Genomic DNA, 21,260 nt, shown 5'->3' with positions numbered 1-21,260 from the left:
TACTCAGCAGTAGGGGCATGAACACTGCCTACAACAGTAGTAGACTTGCTAACTTCAAAGGGCATTTAAATGGTCATTGCATAGGCAAATGGGCGACAATGAAATTGTGTCAGTTAGGTGGGCTTCAGACTGGTTCCATCGGTCAGTGCAACATCAAAGGCTGAAGAGCCTGTATTGTGTCGAATGTTCTATCTTTTGTTCTAAATCTTTTCTGAACTCTTTCTAGTTTCACAGCATCCTTGCTATAGCAGGTGACCAGAATTTCACAAATGGCAAAGCAAAGGCCCTGTACAGCTGCACCAAGACTGCCCAATTCCTATACAATGCACTGACCAATCAAGACCAGCATAACGAACACCTTCACTTTCCAAACAAGACTCCACTTTCACATCCACTATGGAAAAGCCAGGAAACTAGACTAGTGAGTAGTGGACAAGTTGGAGTAAATCATGAGGCACGGGATTTATACATATTTGCAAAGGCAATGATCGATTAGGGATAGTCAACTTTAGAGAGACATCTCCCATGCACAAAACTGGAGTTTTTTAAAAAAAAAAGAGGATTGATGAGGGCAGAGTGGTGGATGCGATGGACTTCAGTAAGGCATTTGACAATGTTCCTCACGGTAGACTGGTTAGCAAGGTTAGAACACATGGGATACACAGTGAGAAGTAGCCATTTCATTTGGATACAGAGTGGGCTCAACGTTAGAAGACGGGGGTGGGGGGAGGAGAAAGAGGAGGGAGTGGAGGGTTGCTTTTCAGATCTGTAGCCAAATGATTAGTAGTGTGCCAAAGGATCAGTGCTGGGTCCACTGCTTTTTGTCATGTAAAAGGTTTAAGTTATCATGGAGGTAGGATTACTAAGTTTGTAGATGACACCAAAATTAAAGGTGTAGTGGACAGCAAAGGGAGTCACCCTGAAGTACAATCAGATGGACCAAAGAGTCCAACCTGGAAAGGCAAGTCAGAACAGGACTCACATTTGATAGCAAGGTCCTGGGGAACATCGCTGAACAAAGACCCTGGAGCTCCTTTTAGTCTTTTTAGCCTCATATACACAAGATTGCATATCTGGACATAAAATCTTCAACTCATCTGCATCCCTTGAAGTTAACATTTCAAATTCAGACTGCTCTTCTGCAACTTGAAGACAGTTTAATGTTCCTGTAGAGTCATTAAACACTTACCCAAATCATAACTGAGTTAATAATTTCCTTTTCTTCCTGCACATTTCCCAGAAGCAACACATGGCTTAATGTTTACATCACATGTTAGAGCTCCAGGACACCCTCACTGGATATGTGCAGTGACTCAAAACAACCTGAGTTTCTGTTAGAGGGGCAAGGACTTCAGGATTTATCCTCTTTATGCAAAGGCTACAGAGTTTGGGACTCTACTTGAGAATGTAGATAGAGTATAAACAGGTGGGTAGAGTGCATGAAATAAGGTTCAGTTGAGCAGGACTCAGATCAGGTAAGAACTTGCAGTTAACAATGGGGTGTTGGAGGTGAGGACAATTGGTTAACAAGGTGAAAAGCTCATTAGTTAGAGCCACTAACAATATTGGAAGCACTCCGTATGGAAGGTCGGTTAAGGCGTAAAGTATTTGTTATGTAAAACTGGTTAGGGTTAAGATCATCCATGGTGTAACAGATGGCTTAATCTTTACTATTGTCACTCACTGATTGTAACAGTCACTTAATATGTATGTTGCCTTATCTGGATGCTCCTCCCTGTAAAATGACTTTCATTAAGTGCTGTTTGAGAGAGAAGACTGAGAATTCATGTCTGTGCACAGCAAATCATGCTCTTCCTCCAGGGCTTGGAACAAAAGATGGAGGTAAAAAAAAACTACTGTGTCTAGGTGCTTGGCTTCAACTGGGGGTGGACGGGGACAGGACGACAATAGACTCAAGTTTAGAACGAGAAGTGATCTCATTGAGAAGGTAAATGCTGTGTGCGTCAATGCCCTTAAGAATCCCAAGGGCATATTCCCCTTCCTGGTAGGGTCTAAGTCAAGAGTGTAGTCTCAGAATTAAGGGGGTTACACATTTAAGACTGATTTGGAGGGATTTGCTGATGGTGGTCAATCTGTGGGATTCTTGAACATAGCGGCTAGTTTGATCAGTGAGGGGCTCAAGAGTCATCGGGGGGGGAAAAAAAAAAAGAGGTAAAGTGTAGAATTGAGGATCAGCCCATCCACCACATTAGCAGTATGGACTGAATGCTTACTTCTGACAAAATCTTACAATTCTATAACTGACCTAGGAAATCCCTCTGGTCCAAAACAACTTTTTTTGAAAGCAAAAAAGAGAAATGAGACCTTTGAGCATGGGACAAAACAGCAACCTCAACCCTGATGACCTCACAAAGTCTTATACATAAAAAGGAGTGCCAAAGCGGTTTCAGATCAATTCAACAACAGCCTGAATCTGACTGATGAAATCACACCATGCACTGCTGATGCCAAACAACTCATCCAGTGACATCTACCCAGAGGGAGCAGTACAGTGCTTTATGGTCAGGAGTGCAGACCTTGAGATGACTAGAGTCCTCACTGATTTAGATCCTAAGGATCTCACAGCAGGTCAAAACTGACATGGAAACTTGCACATGACCACCTACCACATGCAGGGCCCCAAGTAAAATGTCAATGGGAATTAGGGAGAGATGGATGGTTGACCTCCAACATTTACAAACATCTCAGCTCCAAGACAGGTCTGCAGGAGTTCCTTCAGTGTAGTGTCAGAGACCCCAACCTTTACCAGCTGTTTCAATGACCTACCCCCTCTGTCAAGGGGAAAACTGAGGCATTGATTGCATGATGTTCAACCCCATTTGCAAATCCATAAACAAAAACAGTCCAAGCCCAGATGCCACAGGACCTGGGAAATATATCAGGTTTGGCCTAAACAAATGGCGATGTTCAGGTTACACAAAATGACCAGCTCAAGGAGAACCTACTCATCACAAACATCTAGCATTACGATGATCAAAAACTGATCAGTACTCATCACATACAGTGGTTGCAATAGATCAGAGGCAAAGAATACTAATCATGGAGTAACTGCAGCTCAACTCCAAGCCTGTTCACTATCGACAAGGCACAAGTCTGGAGTGTGATGGACTACTATCCACTTCACTGGATGAGTGCAACTCCAACACAAGAAGCTTGCCTCCATCTAGGAGGAAAGCATTTTGCTACACTGTTTGCAGATGTGACAACCATTCACTCCCTGTTTACTATTTAAAAGATGCACTAACTCACCTCATACATTGCTCTACATTCCCCTCCAAGCCACTCTGTCCAGACTTGAAAGTACATCACTATTCCTTCAGTGTCACAGGGTGAAAACCCTTGAACTCCTTCCCAAATAGGATTTTGGCATACCTGATCCAGCCAAAGCTCTCATCCCAGTAACAAAAATGGTATCAGCTGTAAGATATCAATGCTTTTCAGCATGAAAATGTGGTACAGATGCACCCCCAAAAGCTTTCAGAGATAACATTCAGCAGAATTATTTGGACTAGCTCTAATGTAGTTCAATATCTCCAGCAATACCAACAGTAACTGGTGTTCCACAAGTAGCCCACAAGGCTATTAATAATTCATGTTCAGCTACTGAGACACTGAGCTACATATTCAAATATTTCACAAATTGACAGTTCATACTGGCCTTGCATCACTCAAACTGACCCAATTTTGATGTCAAAACTGCAATCTATAAATTTTAGTACTTCTGCATTAAGATTAGACAAACTTTTACACCACTGCTTAAGATACTACTTCATATATGAAGAGCTGTTCATTTGAATGGGATTTACAAAAGTTATTCACAATCTCACAGGCTACTGTTGGGTGCACAATTCAACTGCCTGAAGCAGAAATAAAAGGAATGACTATTCTTGTGGTTCAGCATTGACAACACTTGCCCTGTTGGATTTCAACTTCAAAGAAAGATGGAGAGATTCTTCGATTCTGGATTAGTGGTGCTGGAAGAGCACAGCAGTTCAGGCAGCATCTGAGGAGCAGTAAAATCGACATTTCGGGCAAAAGCCCTTCATCAGGAATTAAAGGAAGAGAGCCGGAAAGGTGGAGAGATAAGCTAGAGGAGGGTGGGGAGAAAGTAGCATAGAGTACAATAGGCAAGTGGGGGAGGGGATAAAGGCGATAGGTCAGGGAGGAGGGTGGAGTGGTTAGGTGGAAAAGCTAGGCAGGTAGGACAAGTCATGGGGACAGTGCAGAGCTGGAAGTTTGGAAGTAGGGTGAGGTGGGGGGGGGGGGGGCGGGGGAAGAGAAAGAGAAGAGAGAGAAAGAGAAAAAGGGAAAATGAGGAAGCTGTTGAAGTCCACATTGATGCCCTGGGGTTGAACTGTTCCGAGGTGGAAGATGAGGCGTTCATCCTCCAGGCATTGGGTGGTGAGGGAGCGGCGGTGAAGGAGGCCCAGGACCTCCATGTCCTCAGCAGAGTGGGAGGGGGAGTTGAAATGTTGGGCCACAGGGCCATATGGTCGATTGGTGCAGGTGTCCTGGAGATGTTCCCTAAAGCGCTCTGCTAGGAGGCGCCCAGTCTCCCCAATGTAGAGGAGACCGCATCGGGAGTAACGGATACAATAAATGATATTAGTGGATATGCAGGTGTCCCGGAGATGTTCCCTAAAGCACTCTGCTAGGAGGCGTCCAGTCTCCCCAGAGAAAAAAAGGAGATCGCATCGGGAGCAATGGATACAATAAACAATATTAGTGGATGTGCAGGTAAAGCTTTGATGGATGTGGAAAGCTCCTTTAGGGCCTTGGATAGAGGTGAGGGAGGTGGTGTGGGCACAGGTTTTACAGTTCCTGCAGTGGCAGGGGAATGTGCCAGGAAGGTGGGTTGTAGGGGGAGTGGACCTGATTAGGTAGTCACGGAGGGAACGGTCTTTGCGGAAAGCAGAAAGGGGTGGGGAGGGAAATATATCCCTGGTGGTGGGGTCTTTTTGGATGTGGTGGAAATATAGGCGGATGATTTGGTTTATGTGAAGGTTGGTAGGTTGGAAGCTGAGCACCAGGGGTGTTCTGTCCTTGTTACAGTTGGAGGGGTAGGGTCTGATGGCAGAGTTGCGGGATGTGGACGAGATGCGTTGGAGGGCATCTTTAACCATGTGGGAAGGGAAACTGCAGTCCCTAAAGGAGGCCATCTGGTGTGCTCTGTGGAACTGGTCCTCCTGGGAGCAGATACAGGAGAGGCAGAGGAATTGGAAATACGGGATGGCATTTTTGCAAGAGGTAGGGTGGGAAGAGGTGTAATCCAGGTAGCTGTGGGAGTCGGTGGGTTTGTAAAAAATGTCAGTATCAAGTCAGTCGTCCTTGATGGAGATGGAGGTGTCCAGGAAGGGGAGCGAGGTGTCAGAGATGGTCCAGGTAAATTTAAGGTCAGGGTGGAATGTGTTGGTGAAGTTGAGGAATTGCTCAACCTCCTCGCGGGAGCACGAGGTGGCGCCAATGCAGTCAATGTAGCAGAGGAAGAGGTGAGAAGTGGTGTCGGTGCAATTACAGAAGATCAACTATTCTATGTAGCCAATAAAGAGACAGGCGTAGCTGGGGCCCATATGTGCGCCCATGGCTACCCCTTTGGTAGGAAGGAAGTGGGAGGATTCGAAGGGGAAATTGTTACGGGTGAGGAGCAGTTCGGCCAAACGAATGAGTGTCGGTGGAAGGGTACTGTTGGGGACGTCTGGAGATGAAAACGGAGGATGTGGAGGCCCTGGTAATGGCGAATGGAGGTGTAGAGGGATTGGATATCCATGGTGAAGATGAGGCGTTGGGGGCCGGGGAAACGGAAGTCTTGGAGGAGGTGGAGGGCGTGGGTGGTGTCTCGAACGTATGTGGGGAGTTCCTGGACTAGGGGGGATAGGATAGTGTCGAGGTAGGTCGGAGAGGAGTTCAGTGGAGCAGGAGCATGCTGAGACAATGGGTCGGCCAGGGTGGTCAGGCTTGTGGATCTTGGGAAGGAGGTAGAACCGGGCAGTGCGGGGTTCCCAGACTGAGGTTGGAAGATCTCCTGAGGTGATGAGGTTCTGTATGGTCTGGGAGATGATTGTTTGGTGATGGGGTGAGGGCATGGTCGAGGGGACAGTAGGAAGAGGTGCCCTCGAGTTGGCATTTGGCTTCAGCAATGTAGAGGTCAGCACACCAGACTACCACTGAACCCCCTTTATCTGCTGGCTTGATGGTGAGGTTGGGGGTCAGAGGGATTGGAGGGCTGCACATTGCGAGGGTGAGGGGTTGGAGTGGGGAAGGAGGTAGATAGGTTGAGATGGTTGATGCCCTGGTGGCAGTTGGAAATGAAGAGGTCAAGGGCAGGTAATAGGCCAGTGCATGGCGTCCAGGTGGATGCAGTGTGTTGGAGGTGGGCGAAGGGGTCCGCGGAAGGTGGGCGGGAGTCCTGATTGTGAAAGCAAGCTCGGAGGCGGCGGAAGAAGTGTTCGATGTCACGATTCATCCAATGACTATGATAGGAGAGCTTTTCAAGCATAACCAAAAAAAAAAGGGTTGAGCAACTGGATTTCTCGACTGTGTTCAATACTACAAATTGATTGTACGGAGCAAATAAAATTTGCCTTTAAATATCTTAAATCTCTTCAGTTGTTCCATTTAACAACCTTGCCTTGCTGTCCTTCTGGCTACCAGCTTGTTTTAATCAGATATGGGCATTGTTTTCTTCAGGAAAATTTAAGTTTCACTGCTTACTTCTGTAGCAGCTGAATATACAACAGCCAAACATACATTGGCTCCAGGGCTGGATATGAAAAATGAACATTTCTTCAATAATTCCAGACATCATTTATAGGCAAAACATTTGATTCAATTCAACATCAGCTGCAGTGCCATTGCATTTAAACTCAAAACAAGACAAATGCATCACCTATATTGCAACAACTGAATTTTGTTCAACTGGTTAAGTATCAAATTTTCAAATAGTTCTTTTATCAGATGAGTAAGGCACTTTTAATTTAACAGCTGGTAAAAAAATGCAACACAACGAAACCAAAAGTTTGCCACCATTTTGGTTTCCATCGCTTCTTCGAAGAAAGTTAATCCTCAAATGGTAGAATCTGATAATAACTGCAGCAAACAGACTTCAAGATCTCCCTTTTAGCTTCTGTATGATCAAAATACACTAAGAGAAGGCCCAAAGTGACAAACAGTTTAATCATTCATTTTCCAGATGTTCTGCATATGCACTTACCTTTGTCCTAAGCAGTTGCAGTTCAATCCCACTCAAGGAGACTACTCAGCATGCTCCAGATTATGGCTAATGCAAGTTGAACTTGATTTCAAGTGGGTAACTTTTCAACTGATGTAGGGGAACAGTAGAATTCCCCTACAATCAGTTGAAAAGTTACCCACTTGAAATCATGACTAACTAGATTCTCCTTAGAGGATAACATCCTTCCAATATCTAATCAAGTCACCTCAAGTGTTTAAATTAAGACACCTGCATCTTAATTCCAGACAATACAGACACTCCATATCTAATGTTGCATAAAAAGGTGATCATTTGTTCTGAACTGCTAATGCAACAACATCTAAGCAATACTATTACAGTAAACAGTACTCTAGATGCTGTCTCACTAATACCCTCAAACAGATACATACTTTTGCATTTAATTCCACACACTAAACATAGGATTCAATTAGTTTGCCCAATTACTTGGTTGTACCCACGTGAACTGTGATTCATGCACTAAGACACCTAAATCTTTGAACCATATTAATTTTGAGTCTCTTTTGGCAGGAAGAGACATGTTACACTTTGCCATATTGTACTGCATTTGCCAGATCTTTGCCCACATCAATTCTTCCCCCCCCCCTTTTTTTTTTGTAGGCTCATGTTCACTTCACACTGACTTCCTACCCACCTTTGTTTCATCAGGAAATATTACAGCCACACCTTCAATCTCATCCAAACAATTTGTAAAATGGAGTGTTGAGGCCCTAATATTGACCCCTGTGGCACAGAGGCATCTTGCCAGTCCCTTAACAAGATGCATTTCCTACTCTGGATCCCTATTTGCCAAAAACATTTCCTACCCATGCTAAAAGGTTGACAAAATGGCTCATGTTGCAATAATTATGTACTTCCTTACAACAGAGGCCATGTTATGTGACATGATTTCCAGGAAATTTGATTATCCACAGATATTGAAATTAGCTTGATTACAGAAGCTCAAAATTGTTCGAAAGAGATTGCTTTTCAGAGGCAATAAACTGTACTATCTTGGTACTGTTTATCTGATAGCAAAACTGTAGCTTTAATCATTCTGTAAACCTCAACATATTCAAGTGTTCAGATGCTGACAGCAGGATTTCAGCTTGCATGTTGCATATTTAGCCTGCACCTTCAAAACGAGGGCAGAGCAGTAGATGCGATCAATATGGACTTCAGTAAGGCGGTCAACAAGTTTCCCAACGGGAGACTTATTAGCAATGTTAGGAGAACAAGCCATTTGGATACACAACCGGCCGAAAGGTAGAAGACAGAGGGGTGGTGGTGGTGGTGGTGGTGGTGGTGGTGGAGGGTTGTTTTTCAGACTGGAGGCCTGTGACCAGTGGAGTGCCACAAAGATCAGTGCTGGGCCCTCTACTTTTTGTCATTTACATGAATGATTTGGATGCAAGCTGAAGAGGTAGTGTTAGTAAGTTTGCACAGATGACACCAAAATTGGGAGGTGCAGTGGACAGCAAAGAGGGTGACCTCAGATTACAACAGGATCTGGACCAGATGGGCCAATGGGCTGAGAAGTGGCAGATGGAGTTTAATTCAGATAAATACGAGGTGCTGCATTTTGGGAAAGTAAATCTTAGCAGGGCTTATACACTTAATGGTAAGGTCCTAGGGAGTGTTGCTGAATAAAGAGACCTTGGACTGCAGGTTCATAGCTCCTTGAAAGTGGAGTCGCAGGTAGATAGGATAGTGAAGGCGGCGTTTGGTATGCTTTCCTTTATTGGTCAGAGTATTGAGTACAGGAGTTGGAAGGTCATGTTGCGGCTGTACAGGACATTGGTTAGGCCGCTGTTGGAATGTTGTGTGCAATTCTGGTCTCCTTCCTATCGGAAAGATCTTGTGAAACTTGAAAGGGTTCAGAAAAGATTTACAAGGATGTTGCCAGGGTTGGAGGATCTGAGCTACAGGAAGAGGCTGAACAGGCTGGGACTATTTTCCCTGGAGCGGAAGCTGAGAGGTGACCTTATAGAGGTTTACAAAAATTATGAGGGGCATGGATAGGATAAATAGGCAAAGTCTTTTCCCTGGGGTCGGGGAGTCCAGAACTAGATAGCACAGGTTTATGGAGAGGGGGAAATGATGAGAGACCCAAGGGGCAACTTTTTCACAGGAAGGATGGTACAGATATGGAAAGAGCTGCCAGAGGAAGTGGTGGAGGCTGGTACAATTGCAACATTTAAAAGGCATTTGGATGGGTATACAAATAGGAAGGGTTTGGTGGGATATGGGCCGGGTGCTGGCAGGCGGGACTAGATTGGGTTGGGATATCTGGTCAGCTTGGACCGAAGGGTCTGTTTCAATGCTGTACATCTGACTATTTTTCAAAACTCAGATGTGAGCATTTTGCATTGTTGTAAATCTGAGAACTAAGTCAGTCTTTTAGTTCAGCTGAATTCTCAAAAAAGGTAATTTCAGAAGGTAGCGTCTCTTTCCACAGTTTGGGCAAATTTAAAAAAAACTTTTCACTCCTTGGCCATTCTTATGATTTGAAGTACTGCATTTGATTTTGATCTCTAATCTGCTGCAATGTACCTTAAGTGAAAAAAACCCCACAGTTTCAATATCCAATTTGGTCATTAATTGTGCTATTTGAAGTACTTCCTGATCAAGCACAGCTGCTCTAAGAAACATACCTTTAAACAGTATCAAAAGGCTCTCATGGCACAAGAGTCATGTTTTATAGAGTAATGTTAATATGGCAACTAGAAAGATAGGTTAAATAAAAATTGTGGACAGTATTTTGTGGGGCTGTCATGGCACAGTGGTCGTGTTCTTGCCTGAGCCAGGCAACCTTAACTCTGTAGGTGCAAGTTAAGCCAAGAAACATCTGAATAGGTGGATTCCAAAAATCTGAAAACAGTATGATATAAAGAGATGACAGCTTATATTTGCAAGTCTTCATGCTATAAAATTTCAAGCCATTACAAACCAAACAATACATGCAGCCACAAGAAAAAACAACAAACGGTGGGGGCAGGAGTTGGGAAGAGATGACTTAAGGGAGAACTTTTTCCAGAGTGGCAAGTGCATGGAATGAGCTACATGAAGTAGTGGAGGCTGGTACAGTAAACATTTAAAAAGGTATTTGGATGGGTATAGGAATAGAAAGGGTTTGGGACAGTTATGGGTCAAGTGCTGGCAAATGGGACTAGATTAGGCTAGGACATCGGATTGTCATGGACAAGTTGGACTAAAAGGCTTGTTTTAGTGCAGTACAGCTCAATAATTTATAGGGCTCCTACTGTGCCGTGGTGGTGTCCCTCCCTCAAAACAGAAATCCTGGGTTCAGGTTCAACCTACTCCAGGAGATAAGGTTAGACCCTCAGAGGTTGTTTGTTTTGACTTCAGTAAAACCTTTCATAAGATTCCATATGGTAGGCTAATTAGTATGGTTAGATCACAGATTCAGGGTGAGCTTACCAATTGAATACAAAAATTGACTTGACAGTAAGAGTGTGGTGGAGAGTTGCCATTTGGACTGGAGACCTGGGGCCAGCAGTGTTTGCTTTTGTCCTTTACAAAGATTTAGTTGAGAAACAGGAGGCATGTGTCATGTGTGGGGTGCTGGAAAAGCACAGGTCAGGCAGCATATAGAATGGGTAAAAACAATGACTGCAAATGCTGGAAACCAGAGTCTAGATTAGAGTGGTGCTGGAAAAGCACAGCAGTTCAGGCAGCATCCGAGCAGTAAAATAGATATTTTGGGCAAAAGCCCTTGATCAGGAACCCGAAATGTCAGTTTTACTGATCCTCGGATGCTGCCTGAACTGCTGTGCTTTTCCAGCACCACTCCAGCATCTGGAATGACTTTTGCTCGAAACTTAGATTCTCCTGCTCCTCTGATGCTGCCTGACCTGTTGTGCTTTTCTAGCACCACACTCTCTAATCTCCAGCATCTATAGTCCTCACTTTCTCCTATTATAGGAGGCATGGTTTGTAAGTTTGCAACTGACACCAAAGTTAATGGTATGGTCGACAGTAAACAACATTAGATTACACAAATCTTGATCAATTGGGTCAATGGGCTGAAGAATTACAGATGCAATTTAATTTCAATAAAATGAGGTAGTGCATTTGGTAAAAGAAAGATTTATCAGTGGGGGTGGGAGAAAGCAAGGGGATGTGGAGCAAGAAAAAAAAAGCAGGTTGGGGCAAGAGAAAAGCCTTCTCCTGATTGTGGTCTTAAAGATGGAAGATTAAGCAGCATTGAAGAGTTATGGCACAGAAAAGCAGCCAGGGTCTTGTGCCTGCACCAGCTGTTGAAAATTAGCCCATTCTGATGCCACAGTGGCACCAAAGCCTTGCAGATTACAGTACTTTAGACAACAGGTGCAGGAGTAGACCATTCTGCCCTTCGAGCCTGCACCACCATTCAATATAATCATGACTGATCCTTAATCAGTATCCTATTCCTGCCTTCTCTCCATAATATTTTGGGTGGAGACCCCCAGCTCCTTTGAATTGAGTTGACTGTTTATTTCAGGTATCAAATCATTAAATCAAATTATCAAATCAGGTATCAGGCATTAAAGTAGGATATCCTACAATCTTTGAAGAAAATGCTTTTCATCATTTGAAATCTACACTGCAAGGTGATAGACCTCAAACCAGGAAAGCTCAAAATTCTCAGCCTCCTCGGTTCTAAAAAGGAAACACCTCTAACCTACCAGTCTCCCCCAGCTACAATTCAAGCAGAGACAATATTGCTTTAAATCTCCTCCACTCGCCAGAGCCCTTATGCATAGGCAACCAGAACTACAGCTGTAACCCAACTGACATCCTGTTTTTGTCTTTAATACCTCTCCCTAAAGCATCCCATATCTTAATTATTTCACTCCAAGAACACCTGCATCATCCCTCTTTTCTGAAAGCAGTGTCATTCAGAACCTTGTACATCTCTGCACAAGTTACAAGTACATCTGATAGGCCCTCCACCTACATCCTCACCTTGTAAACTACACAAGTACGTACATAATTAACACCCAAACAGTTGTAATGTGGCAGCTCAAACCCTGAGTTTCCAAACTGCAGTGCTCACCAGATGCTAAGTGTCACTTGTTTGATTTTGAAAATGTAAACCAGAAATCTATTCTACAATGCAACCTCCAGCACTCAAATCTCAGTTCCACAGGATCACCCTGCTGTGGAGCTATTTTCACAAGATGCTAAGTAATATTTTAACTCCAGAAGAAAGCACACCATAATTAATAAAGTTACTTTCTGACATTCAAAATGTGTGAAAAGTGCCACAAATATCATGAGGACAACAGTAATTAAAGGTAACCTTAGTTGCAGAGAAACCATGGCTGGCCAGTTTTGATCCTGTGCTAGATTTTCTGACCTGGATCAAGGTCTGAAGCTATGGGTTGAGACAAGAGGAAGCAGCATAAAACCGGAATTACACGTTGACAGGTCACTTTGAGAATAGCGATAGAAGTTGACATTTACAATGAACAATTACTCAAAATCGCTAGAAGCCTGTGAAGTCCTAAGCTGATTTAGATTTAGAAACTGGTGGATTCCACTTCGTGGATACCAGAGGTACTAGAACTATTTGAACTGGATGCAAATTCAGAGTCCTCAAAATCCTTAATTTCACTTACCTGTCTCCCTGCCCTCAGTGGCAGACAGGTCGACAAAGCTTTATCCAAAACCGCTAGGACCAGGTGGTTTTGGGAATTTTTCAAACTTTGAAAGTGACAGTTTAACTGTGTAATGAAAAAAATCCTTACTGAACTGCAGACACCTGTCAGTACCGTGGGCCTCAAGACAGAACTGACAATTGCTTGTGTTGGGTCATGCCCCCACACCATTGAGTGGATGTGGAGTAGTGTTAACCGTTTGCATGCCAAACACCCTTGTTATGCCTGCCAAAAGTCAATAAATGAGTTCCTTGTTTTTGCCAGCATTGAAGGTTGTTCTCAGTGTACCACTTTTCCAGGTGTTCTACCTCCGATCTGTAGTTTGCTTCATTGCCATTGGAAATTCAACCAACTATGGTTATGTCATCAGCGAACTTGCAAATGGCATTAATCTGGTATTTGGCAACAGTCATGGGTATACAGAGAGTATACTAGGGGACTGAGTACACACCCCAGGGGGCTCCAGTATTGAGTGTTAGTGAGCATGAAATATTGTCCCAATCTTGACTGAGGCCTGTGGGTCAGGAAACTGAGGATCTAGTTGCAGAGTGGGGCTTAGTCAGAGATCACAACGTTTAATCAGCCTCAAGGGGATAATAGTGTTGAAAGCTGACCTGAAGTCAATGAGTGGGATTGTAACATAGCTGCTCTTGGGGTCAAGATGTTCTAGGGAGGAGTGAAGGGCAAGTGATACGGCATTTGACGTTAATCTGTTGGCCAGATAGGCAAATTGGAGTGGGTCAATAGTAGTGGGGAGGCTGGAGTCAACTAATACCAGGACCAGCCTTTCAAAGCACTTCATGACCAAGGTTAGGGCCACTGGGCAGTAGTCGTTGAGGCATGCTGTATGAGCCTTCTTAAGCACAGGGATGATGTTGGCCCTCTTGAAACAGGCAGAGTCAGTGGCCTGCTGCAGGAAGAGGGTGAAGACACCAGAGAAGACCTCTGCCAGTTGATCTGCTCATGCAGAGTGCACAGCCTGATTACTCAGTCTGGTCCCATCACTTTCCTTGGGTTCACATGAAGGAAAACTGATGAGACCTCTGATGCAGCGACTGTTGGGATAGGTTAGTCAGAATAGGTGTCACCGCTCAAAGCAAGCGTTGAGATGATCTGGAAGGGATCATCTGCTATGTTACACACTCTTTTTAAGAACCTGCGATGGCATTCTGTCCTTGCCATAGTCCCAGAGTCTGTCTGGGTCTCTAGTTTGGATATGTATTGGTCCTTGACTGTCTTAATAACTCAAAGTCATACTTGGATTCCTCATATTAGAGTGGGTCGCCTGATCTGAAGGCCTCATGCCTAGTGTTTAGCAGGTTCTTTATGTCCCGATTCATCCAGGGTTTGCTGTTGGGGGAACACCCAGAGTGACTTTGTCATCCTCCATACACCTGCTGATAAAGTCAGACGGTGATGAACTTATCCAACTTGGGGGGCGGGGGGGGGAGGTGCGTCTCTCTCCTGCTTTTGCCTGTAAGCTGGGAGAAGAAACACATTGTGGTCAGAGTTCCTTAAAATGAGGACAGGGATGAAGTGATACGCATCTTTCAGTCATGTAAGCAGTGGCCTAAAATGTTTGGGCCCCTGGTAAGGCAGGTAAATATTCAGGTGGTACTTGGGCAACATCTTCCTTTGATTGGCTTGATTGAAGCTGCCAGTCACAAACAGGGCCTTGAGGTGTGCCACCTCCAGAGAATTAGTGGAGTACAGCACATCCAGAGCTTCCTCAAAGTTTCCTTGTGGTGGTGTGTACACAGCAGTTAGTATAGCAGCAGTAAATTCCTGTGGTTGGTAGAAGAGGTGATAGATTGTCTACTTATACCAGGATCTTTAAATGCTGAAATTTAGATCAGAATTATCTTGGTCTCACTGGCAGCTGCATCTCTGACAGTCAATAGGTAGTATTTGCTTGATTGCCTCCCAAGGACTATGCTGTGGGCAAAGTCCTGTTTTTACAGTGGATACACTCCATGTACTATGATACTACAATGCTACAGGTCAACAGTTACTAGATCTAGCAACTTAAAACTGGACATGAGGTACAATGACATCAGCCAAATTTTTCTCAATCCAAATGAACTTCTTCCTGCTAGATTCCCCAATTCTTGCACCAAACCAGTAGATCACCCTGATTCAAATGAGGGGAGCAGGAATGCAAGGTATAGCCCAAAAGAGGCATCAACCTGAGCAAGATACAAAACAATGGAAACAGCATGCACAAGGTTAAGCAGTTTTAGAATAAAGATGAGATGCAACATGTGCAATCCTGCCACATCCAGTGGTGAATTGTATAACTCAATTTCACTCCATAAATAATTCATTGGGATGGGATTGGGCAAAGAGCCTGATACAAGGGAAAAAATGATGCTTCTGTACCCATGTTCAGCTAGTGATGTGAAGTGGATGGATGCCTAAGATCCCCAGCAACATTTGAATTAAGTTGATTGGAGACTGGCAAAGTGATATCAAGATATACATGAAGACACAGCATACTACAAAGAGTTTGGGCTCCAACAGCACTCAGAACATGCTCTGGAATTTGCCATGCTTCTAACAAAACTATTCTAGTAGATCAACATTGCAATTACCAGCATTGAGTAAAATCGCCAATACATGTCTTGAACACAAAACATGACCAATACGACCTGGCCAATTAACACCTTCGTCTTCTCCATAACCTCTTTCAACCACTTCACTGATTAACAGTTACTAAAACAAAACCTGCTCACTGTCACCCAGTTCAGGTTCTACCTGGCCACTCAGCTCCTCATTTCACTATAGCCTCTGTCTATAGATAGACAAAATAGCTGAATTGCAGAGGTGAGGGGAGGAGAGAAGAGAGAGGGACAGCCCTTGACAGTAAGGTTACATTCGACCCAGTTTGGCATCAAGAAGCCCTATTAAAACTGAAGTCACTGAATTGAATTTGTCATGTGTAGAGGCACAGTGATAAGCTTTGTCTTGCGAGCAATACAGGCAGATCACAGCGAAGATGTTGTGAAATCAGGACAAGAACTTTGCTGGTTGAAGCCATACCAACAGAAAGCTGAAGTGTATTTGTCACATCTAATCCAAAGCTCATTGTGTCACCAGTGAAGTACTGCCTGGTGTGTGGTTACATAGTGAAGCATAAACAACATCTCAAATGTTACTAACAAACTACCCCAAAAGCAAATAACCAGAATCTACTGAAGGTTCAAGTGCTGGCGAGTACATGAGTGACATGGTCCCAACATCCCAGGCCAACCCCAAGCATTTCTTCAGGAGTGCCATGGTACCTTTTCTGTTCCATAGGAACAAACAGGATCTCAACTTAATGTTTGGTCCACTTATGTGAAAATGAATGTTAGAAAATTCCCAGAGGCATGATGATTCGTAGAGAGTTAGAGTGCAGAACCCAAATTTGAACTTGAGTGGAGGAGGAAAAAACATTACAAGGGGTCCTGGCAATTGCTATGGGTTTGAGAGCTGTGCGATTAACAGACTGTATTTTAAAACTAGGTTTAAACATGAAGCATAATTCTTTAACTGAAGACAACAAACCTTTCCAGTTGGAACATCAGAAAACAGTTTTCCAAGCAAATGGGTTTAAAATACCATTTTAAATACAATCGTTCAATTTCCGCCTGACTAAGCAATCCAATGATAGCTTCCCTACCTCCAGACTGAAGAGACTTGGTTCAAGGCTATGCTCCAAAAGTGTGCAACAACTCTGAACACTATTAGAAAAATAGCCATTTCTTACAGCTTTAGCATCTGTCTCACCCGATTATAGCCACACCAGAAAGCTTAATGACCCTACATTGATCAGGAAACAAAAAAGGTCCTTATTCACCAATGGATATTTTCACCTGCACAGATATTTGCTGATTTGAAGTGCTCATCAACAAGTCCAGCTAATTTATTGTCCCTCAGTGAAAACAGTTAACAAAATCAGGAAGATATCTTAAGACCTGAAACCTGCATCATATCAAGTGCAATGTCATGGCATTATCTGTGTTGGTCCAAATCAGTTTATTGCATTTTAGATAAATACTGTATTTCAAACAGCTAATAACCAAAGTGATAATAGCACCATTTCAAACAGTTTGCAAGAAACTTACCAGAGGAGAACTGTCAACTTCTTGCACTTGCTGCACCTGCGGTTCAGCCACAACTTTAGTGTCCTGGTCAGAAGTCATGAGCCGTCTGCTTTTTGGCTCTGTAGAGAGAATTTTGTTTGAAGAATCTGTGAACCAAAAAGTACACATAAGCAATTATCTCAAATTTACAAATATTTTAAAATCAGATTCATGTGTAATCACATTTTACATATACATTCCTATACAAAAGTAATGAGGAGTGCAGATATTAGGTGACAAGCAACTGGCAGATTTTGGGTCAGGATGCCTTTCCCATCAAATAATAAGTTTGTCTCTATTAATTTGATTCTTAGAAGAAAAATAAATGCATCAACTTGGATTTCAATGTCACTGGAGTGAGTCCATTATGTAGAAAACCTCATCATTTAACTGCTAATTTTCTATGTCATTATAATCCACTTAACAGGCTCAATTACCAGAAGTGCAAACAGGCATAGGGGAACCAAATAACCTAATTTTATATAGGGCCTTCTAAGGGCAAAGCATTCTTCTTTCAAATAGGGTCACTAAAAAAAAACAAAGCAGTACCAAGGTTCCATGAAAGAAATAGGAGGAGTGATGGAATTTATTTATATTGGTTGGGGATAAATATCAACCAGAGCCATTATAAAAAAACATTCCAAACATGATGTTCTTTGGAATTTTGCTTTTTTTCTAAAGAAACCAATTTTCAACCATTAAATGTGCTCCAACATTTACCAAGCACACCCAACTAAAGCTACACATTAGTTGAACATAAAAGGATAAAATAATTTTGACTGTAAAGTTTAGTACACCTTTACAGTTGCTAAGACTACATCTGCTTGCTTTTTCAAGACTTGAACTACCTTGCAGCCTCAAGGCAAAAACTAAAGCTGTGAAGTCATAAATGCTGAATTTCTCCCAACACAGACAGCATCTGTAATTGGAGAGATTTATCCATTTTGTTTTCAATTTTCAGCTTGCTCGTTCCTTGACCTGGCTCATCAACTCCCCCTTGAACAGGTTTCCATTTCTGGGGATAAGCTACCTACTGACATTTATCACAAAAAACACACCAACTCCCAGTTATTTTAACTATGCATCTTCACACCCTGCTTCCTTTAAAAAGAACTATTACCAGTTTCTCCATTGCATCTCTTATGCTGTCACTTTCCAGAGCCATCTCAAAAATGATCACATTTCTTCAACAGAGGACTCCCCACAGTGGTCGACAGGGACAGTACCTAACCCATTTTCTACTCTTATGCCCACCCATTACTCCTACCTACTACTTTCCATTCCAGTATCCTCATCCAAAAAAAAATTACAATTTCCAGACATATCCACCTCCCTTGTAACATTGGCACAGGAACTGTCCATGTCCAATGTGGCTCAGGCTTGCTGCAGCAAGGCTCACATGCTGAAGAAACACTTCTGCCTGGGCACCTTAGACTTTGGAACTCGATTAAGTTGAACAATTTCAGAATGAGCCACTTCTGCTCATGACCCCTTTACCTAACTCAAGAACTTTTGTATTGGCTGCTCCCAATGCATTCTCATCCATTTATATTTTTCTTTAGCACTCTACCCATCATTTCACTAATTTGTTTCTTTTCAGCAAATTTGATTAGCTCAGAGTACCAACACCATTCACTATCCACTGCCACCCACTCACCCCTATCATGAGGGTAAATACTGCCTTTCCCAGCTAATTCAATTCTAACAGAAAGTCAACCATTGTACTCAAACATCAACTTTCTCTCAACATGCTGCCAGAACAGTGGTCTTTCACCACTACTGTATTTCAGATTTACACTATTGGCAGTTTTGTTTTAATTCATAATTTAAGATATTCATCTGTAACATTAGTACTTACTGCCAATGTTTAGTGAAGATAAATTTATATTTTGTGCAACCCTGTGAGCAAAACAATACTTTTAAGTTGTTACTACAGTCCTTTCTCCTACCTCACCAACAAAATAGTTGTGTTTTGCATTGATAAAAGATATAGAATGGCAATTTTGATAATTTTATTCTGGAAATACTCTTGTGCAACCATTTTCTTCTACTTAGTTTGAAAGAGAGACCTACTAAGGAAAATGGGCACACAAGTTGCACTGAGTCCAAATTGAGGGGGGGGTGGCAACATCTTTCGGTAAGAACTAGGAATCAAAAATCTCAAAACTATTTTAAAGAGGTACAAGAATAAAGACACCAGTTAAGATGAATGTGCTCAAACCAGATGCCCACATCCCTTAAATTAATACAAGAATAATTTTAAGTGCACACGAATTCTACCCCACAATTATGTTTTCTGCATTCAAATATTTCTGGGTACAGCTCAATTACATTTTATACACAGTGACAAATTGAAAATGGGAGTCTCTGTTCTTAAGGTTAATGCGATCAGACTAGTGCTGAGTAAGTGCATTTGAATTGAAGTTAAAAAAATCTAAAATCTACATGTTTAACTGAGGGTTCACTAGTACTAGAGTTACAGAACAATCCCAGAAGTTAATCAAAATTCCAATTTAGCATCCCTGCTGTACGGTGTTGAAATGTAAATATTGGAGGCTTACTGAAATGAAGAGTGTGATCAGCCATCTTAATTGCAATCTTAATACCAAAGTAAGTGCAAGGACCAGCAATCAGAAGTCACTGTGACCTGTTACAGTAGTTTCATTATATTCTAATGGCTATAAAATTATGTGCATGGTGATGAGTTACAGAAAATCTGGATTAATCTTGTGACATTTTCACAGGTAATGTTCTTTCTGCACAGGGCAATGCTGAAACGGCTTACAGACTGGATGGGTTAAGGAACACGCTTTAGCATAGTACCATACCTAAATCACTGCTTACAGTTAGCATGCTTGCAGTGTAGTTCAGCAAGGTCCACTAGGCTCATTCCTGGGAGGGCTCCCCCTCAAAGCAGGGTTGAGTAGGTTGGCCATGTACTGAGCTTCAGGAGAAAGAAATGCTTGAAGGTGCTGTGTGATAGATTTAGATGTTTCAACTTTGCAAGGGATTCTGAAGCTGTATGCCCAGCTCAACAGTATTTATAGTTATACAGCACAAAACAGACACTTCAGTCCAACACGTCAACCATAATCTCAAACTAAACTAACTCCACCTGCCTATGCTTGGCCCATATCCCTCCAAACATTTTAGTGTTTAGTCCCATTCCCACTTCAGTTGAAACAAAATGCTCACAGACAGCATAGTTTTACCTCCATCTTTATCCCAGGCCCTAGAGGGAGAGAACGATAGTCCATGAGCAAAGAGACATTAGTTGTCTTCTCTGGAAGAGCAGTTTCTTAATGAGTTAGTCATTTGCAGGGAGGAGCATCCAGATAAGGCAACATACATTAATTGGCTAGTAAAGATCAAGCCATCTACTGTTACACAATGTATGTTCTAACCTTAACTGACTTCAAAATGAATACTTTTCACCTTGTTAACTGACCTTGCACACTGAATGCATCCAATATGGTTAAATGGCTCTACATAAATGAATGCTTTTCCACCTTGTTAACCTACTACCCTTGCGTCCAAACACCTCATTGTTTACTGCAAGGTCTTAGCTGATCAGAGTCATGCTAGCTGAACCTTTTTCACACAAAACTCTTTCCCTATACATATTCTCACATGTATTAAGTGGATCTACACACAAGTCGAGTACAGCTTTTAAATACATCAGGCACTTCATTCCAAACATGGACCACTAAGTACATTGCCACACATCCTTTTTAAATCTTTTTCCTCTCACTTAAAAAAAGTATACTCCCTCTTGAAATCCCTCACTCTAGGAAAAGACCGGTCACAGATCTTGTCTATATTTCTCATGATTTTATAAACCTCACCAAGGTTACCCCCCCAACCTCCTATTCATCAGTAAAAAGTCTCAGATTATCCTAATCTCTTCTGAACCCTCTCCAACCTTTAATGATCATCCTTCCTATAACAGGGCAATCTGAATTGCACAAAGACCTCACCAACATCCTGTACAACCTCAACATTACTCATTTGAGCATAGAAGAGCAGAAGTGATTAAGAGTGCACACTAAATACCTTAACCACCCAAACTACATGTTAAGGAGGAGAAAGTGAGGACTGCAGATGCTGGAGATCAGAGCTCCAAATGTGTAGGTCAGGCAGCATCCAAGGAGCAGGACAATCGACGTTTCGGGCATGAGCCCTTCAGTTTCGTATCTATGTGAAGCAAGCTTCAAAAGAATTAAA

At 42.7% G+C, this 21,260-nt stretch overlaps 1 protein-coding gene across 4 annotated transcripts in view; it reads right to left on the bottom strand.

The window, feature by feature from the left end:
* Nucleotides 1-21,260, bottom strand: part of larp4b (La ribonucleoprotein 4B) — a 139,034-nt gene that overhangs the window by 83,596 nt on the left and 34,178 nt on the right. For 3 of the 4 annotated variants that reach the window (XM_072576176.1, XM_072576178.1, XM_072576179.1), the window contains exon 2: nucleotides 17,019-17,143. In XM_072576176.1, coding sequence (XP_072432277.1) covers nucleotides 17,019-17,096 — 78 coding nt within the window. In that variant the 5' untranslated portion in view covers nucleotides 17,097-17,143. The remainder of the gene's footprint in view (nucleotides 1-17,018; nucleotides 17,144-21,260) is intronic. The other variant, XM_072576177.1, reaches the window with a different exon arrangement.

Source organism: Chiloscyllium punctatum, chromosome 8, assembly GCF_047496795.1.
Source record: "Chiloscyllium punctatum isolate Juve2018m chromosome 8, sChiPun1.3, whole genome shotgun sequence".
NCBI lineage: Eukaryota > Metazoa > Chordata > Chondrichthyes > Orectolobiformes > Hemiscylliidae > Chiloscyllium > Chiloscyllium punctatum.
The sequence above is the reverse complement of the archived record's forward strand: the minus strand, read 5'-3'. Positions and strand labels throughout refer to the sequence as shown.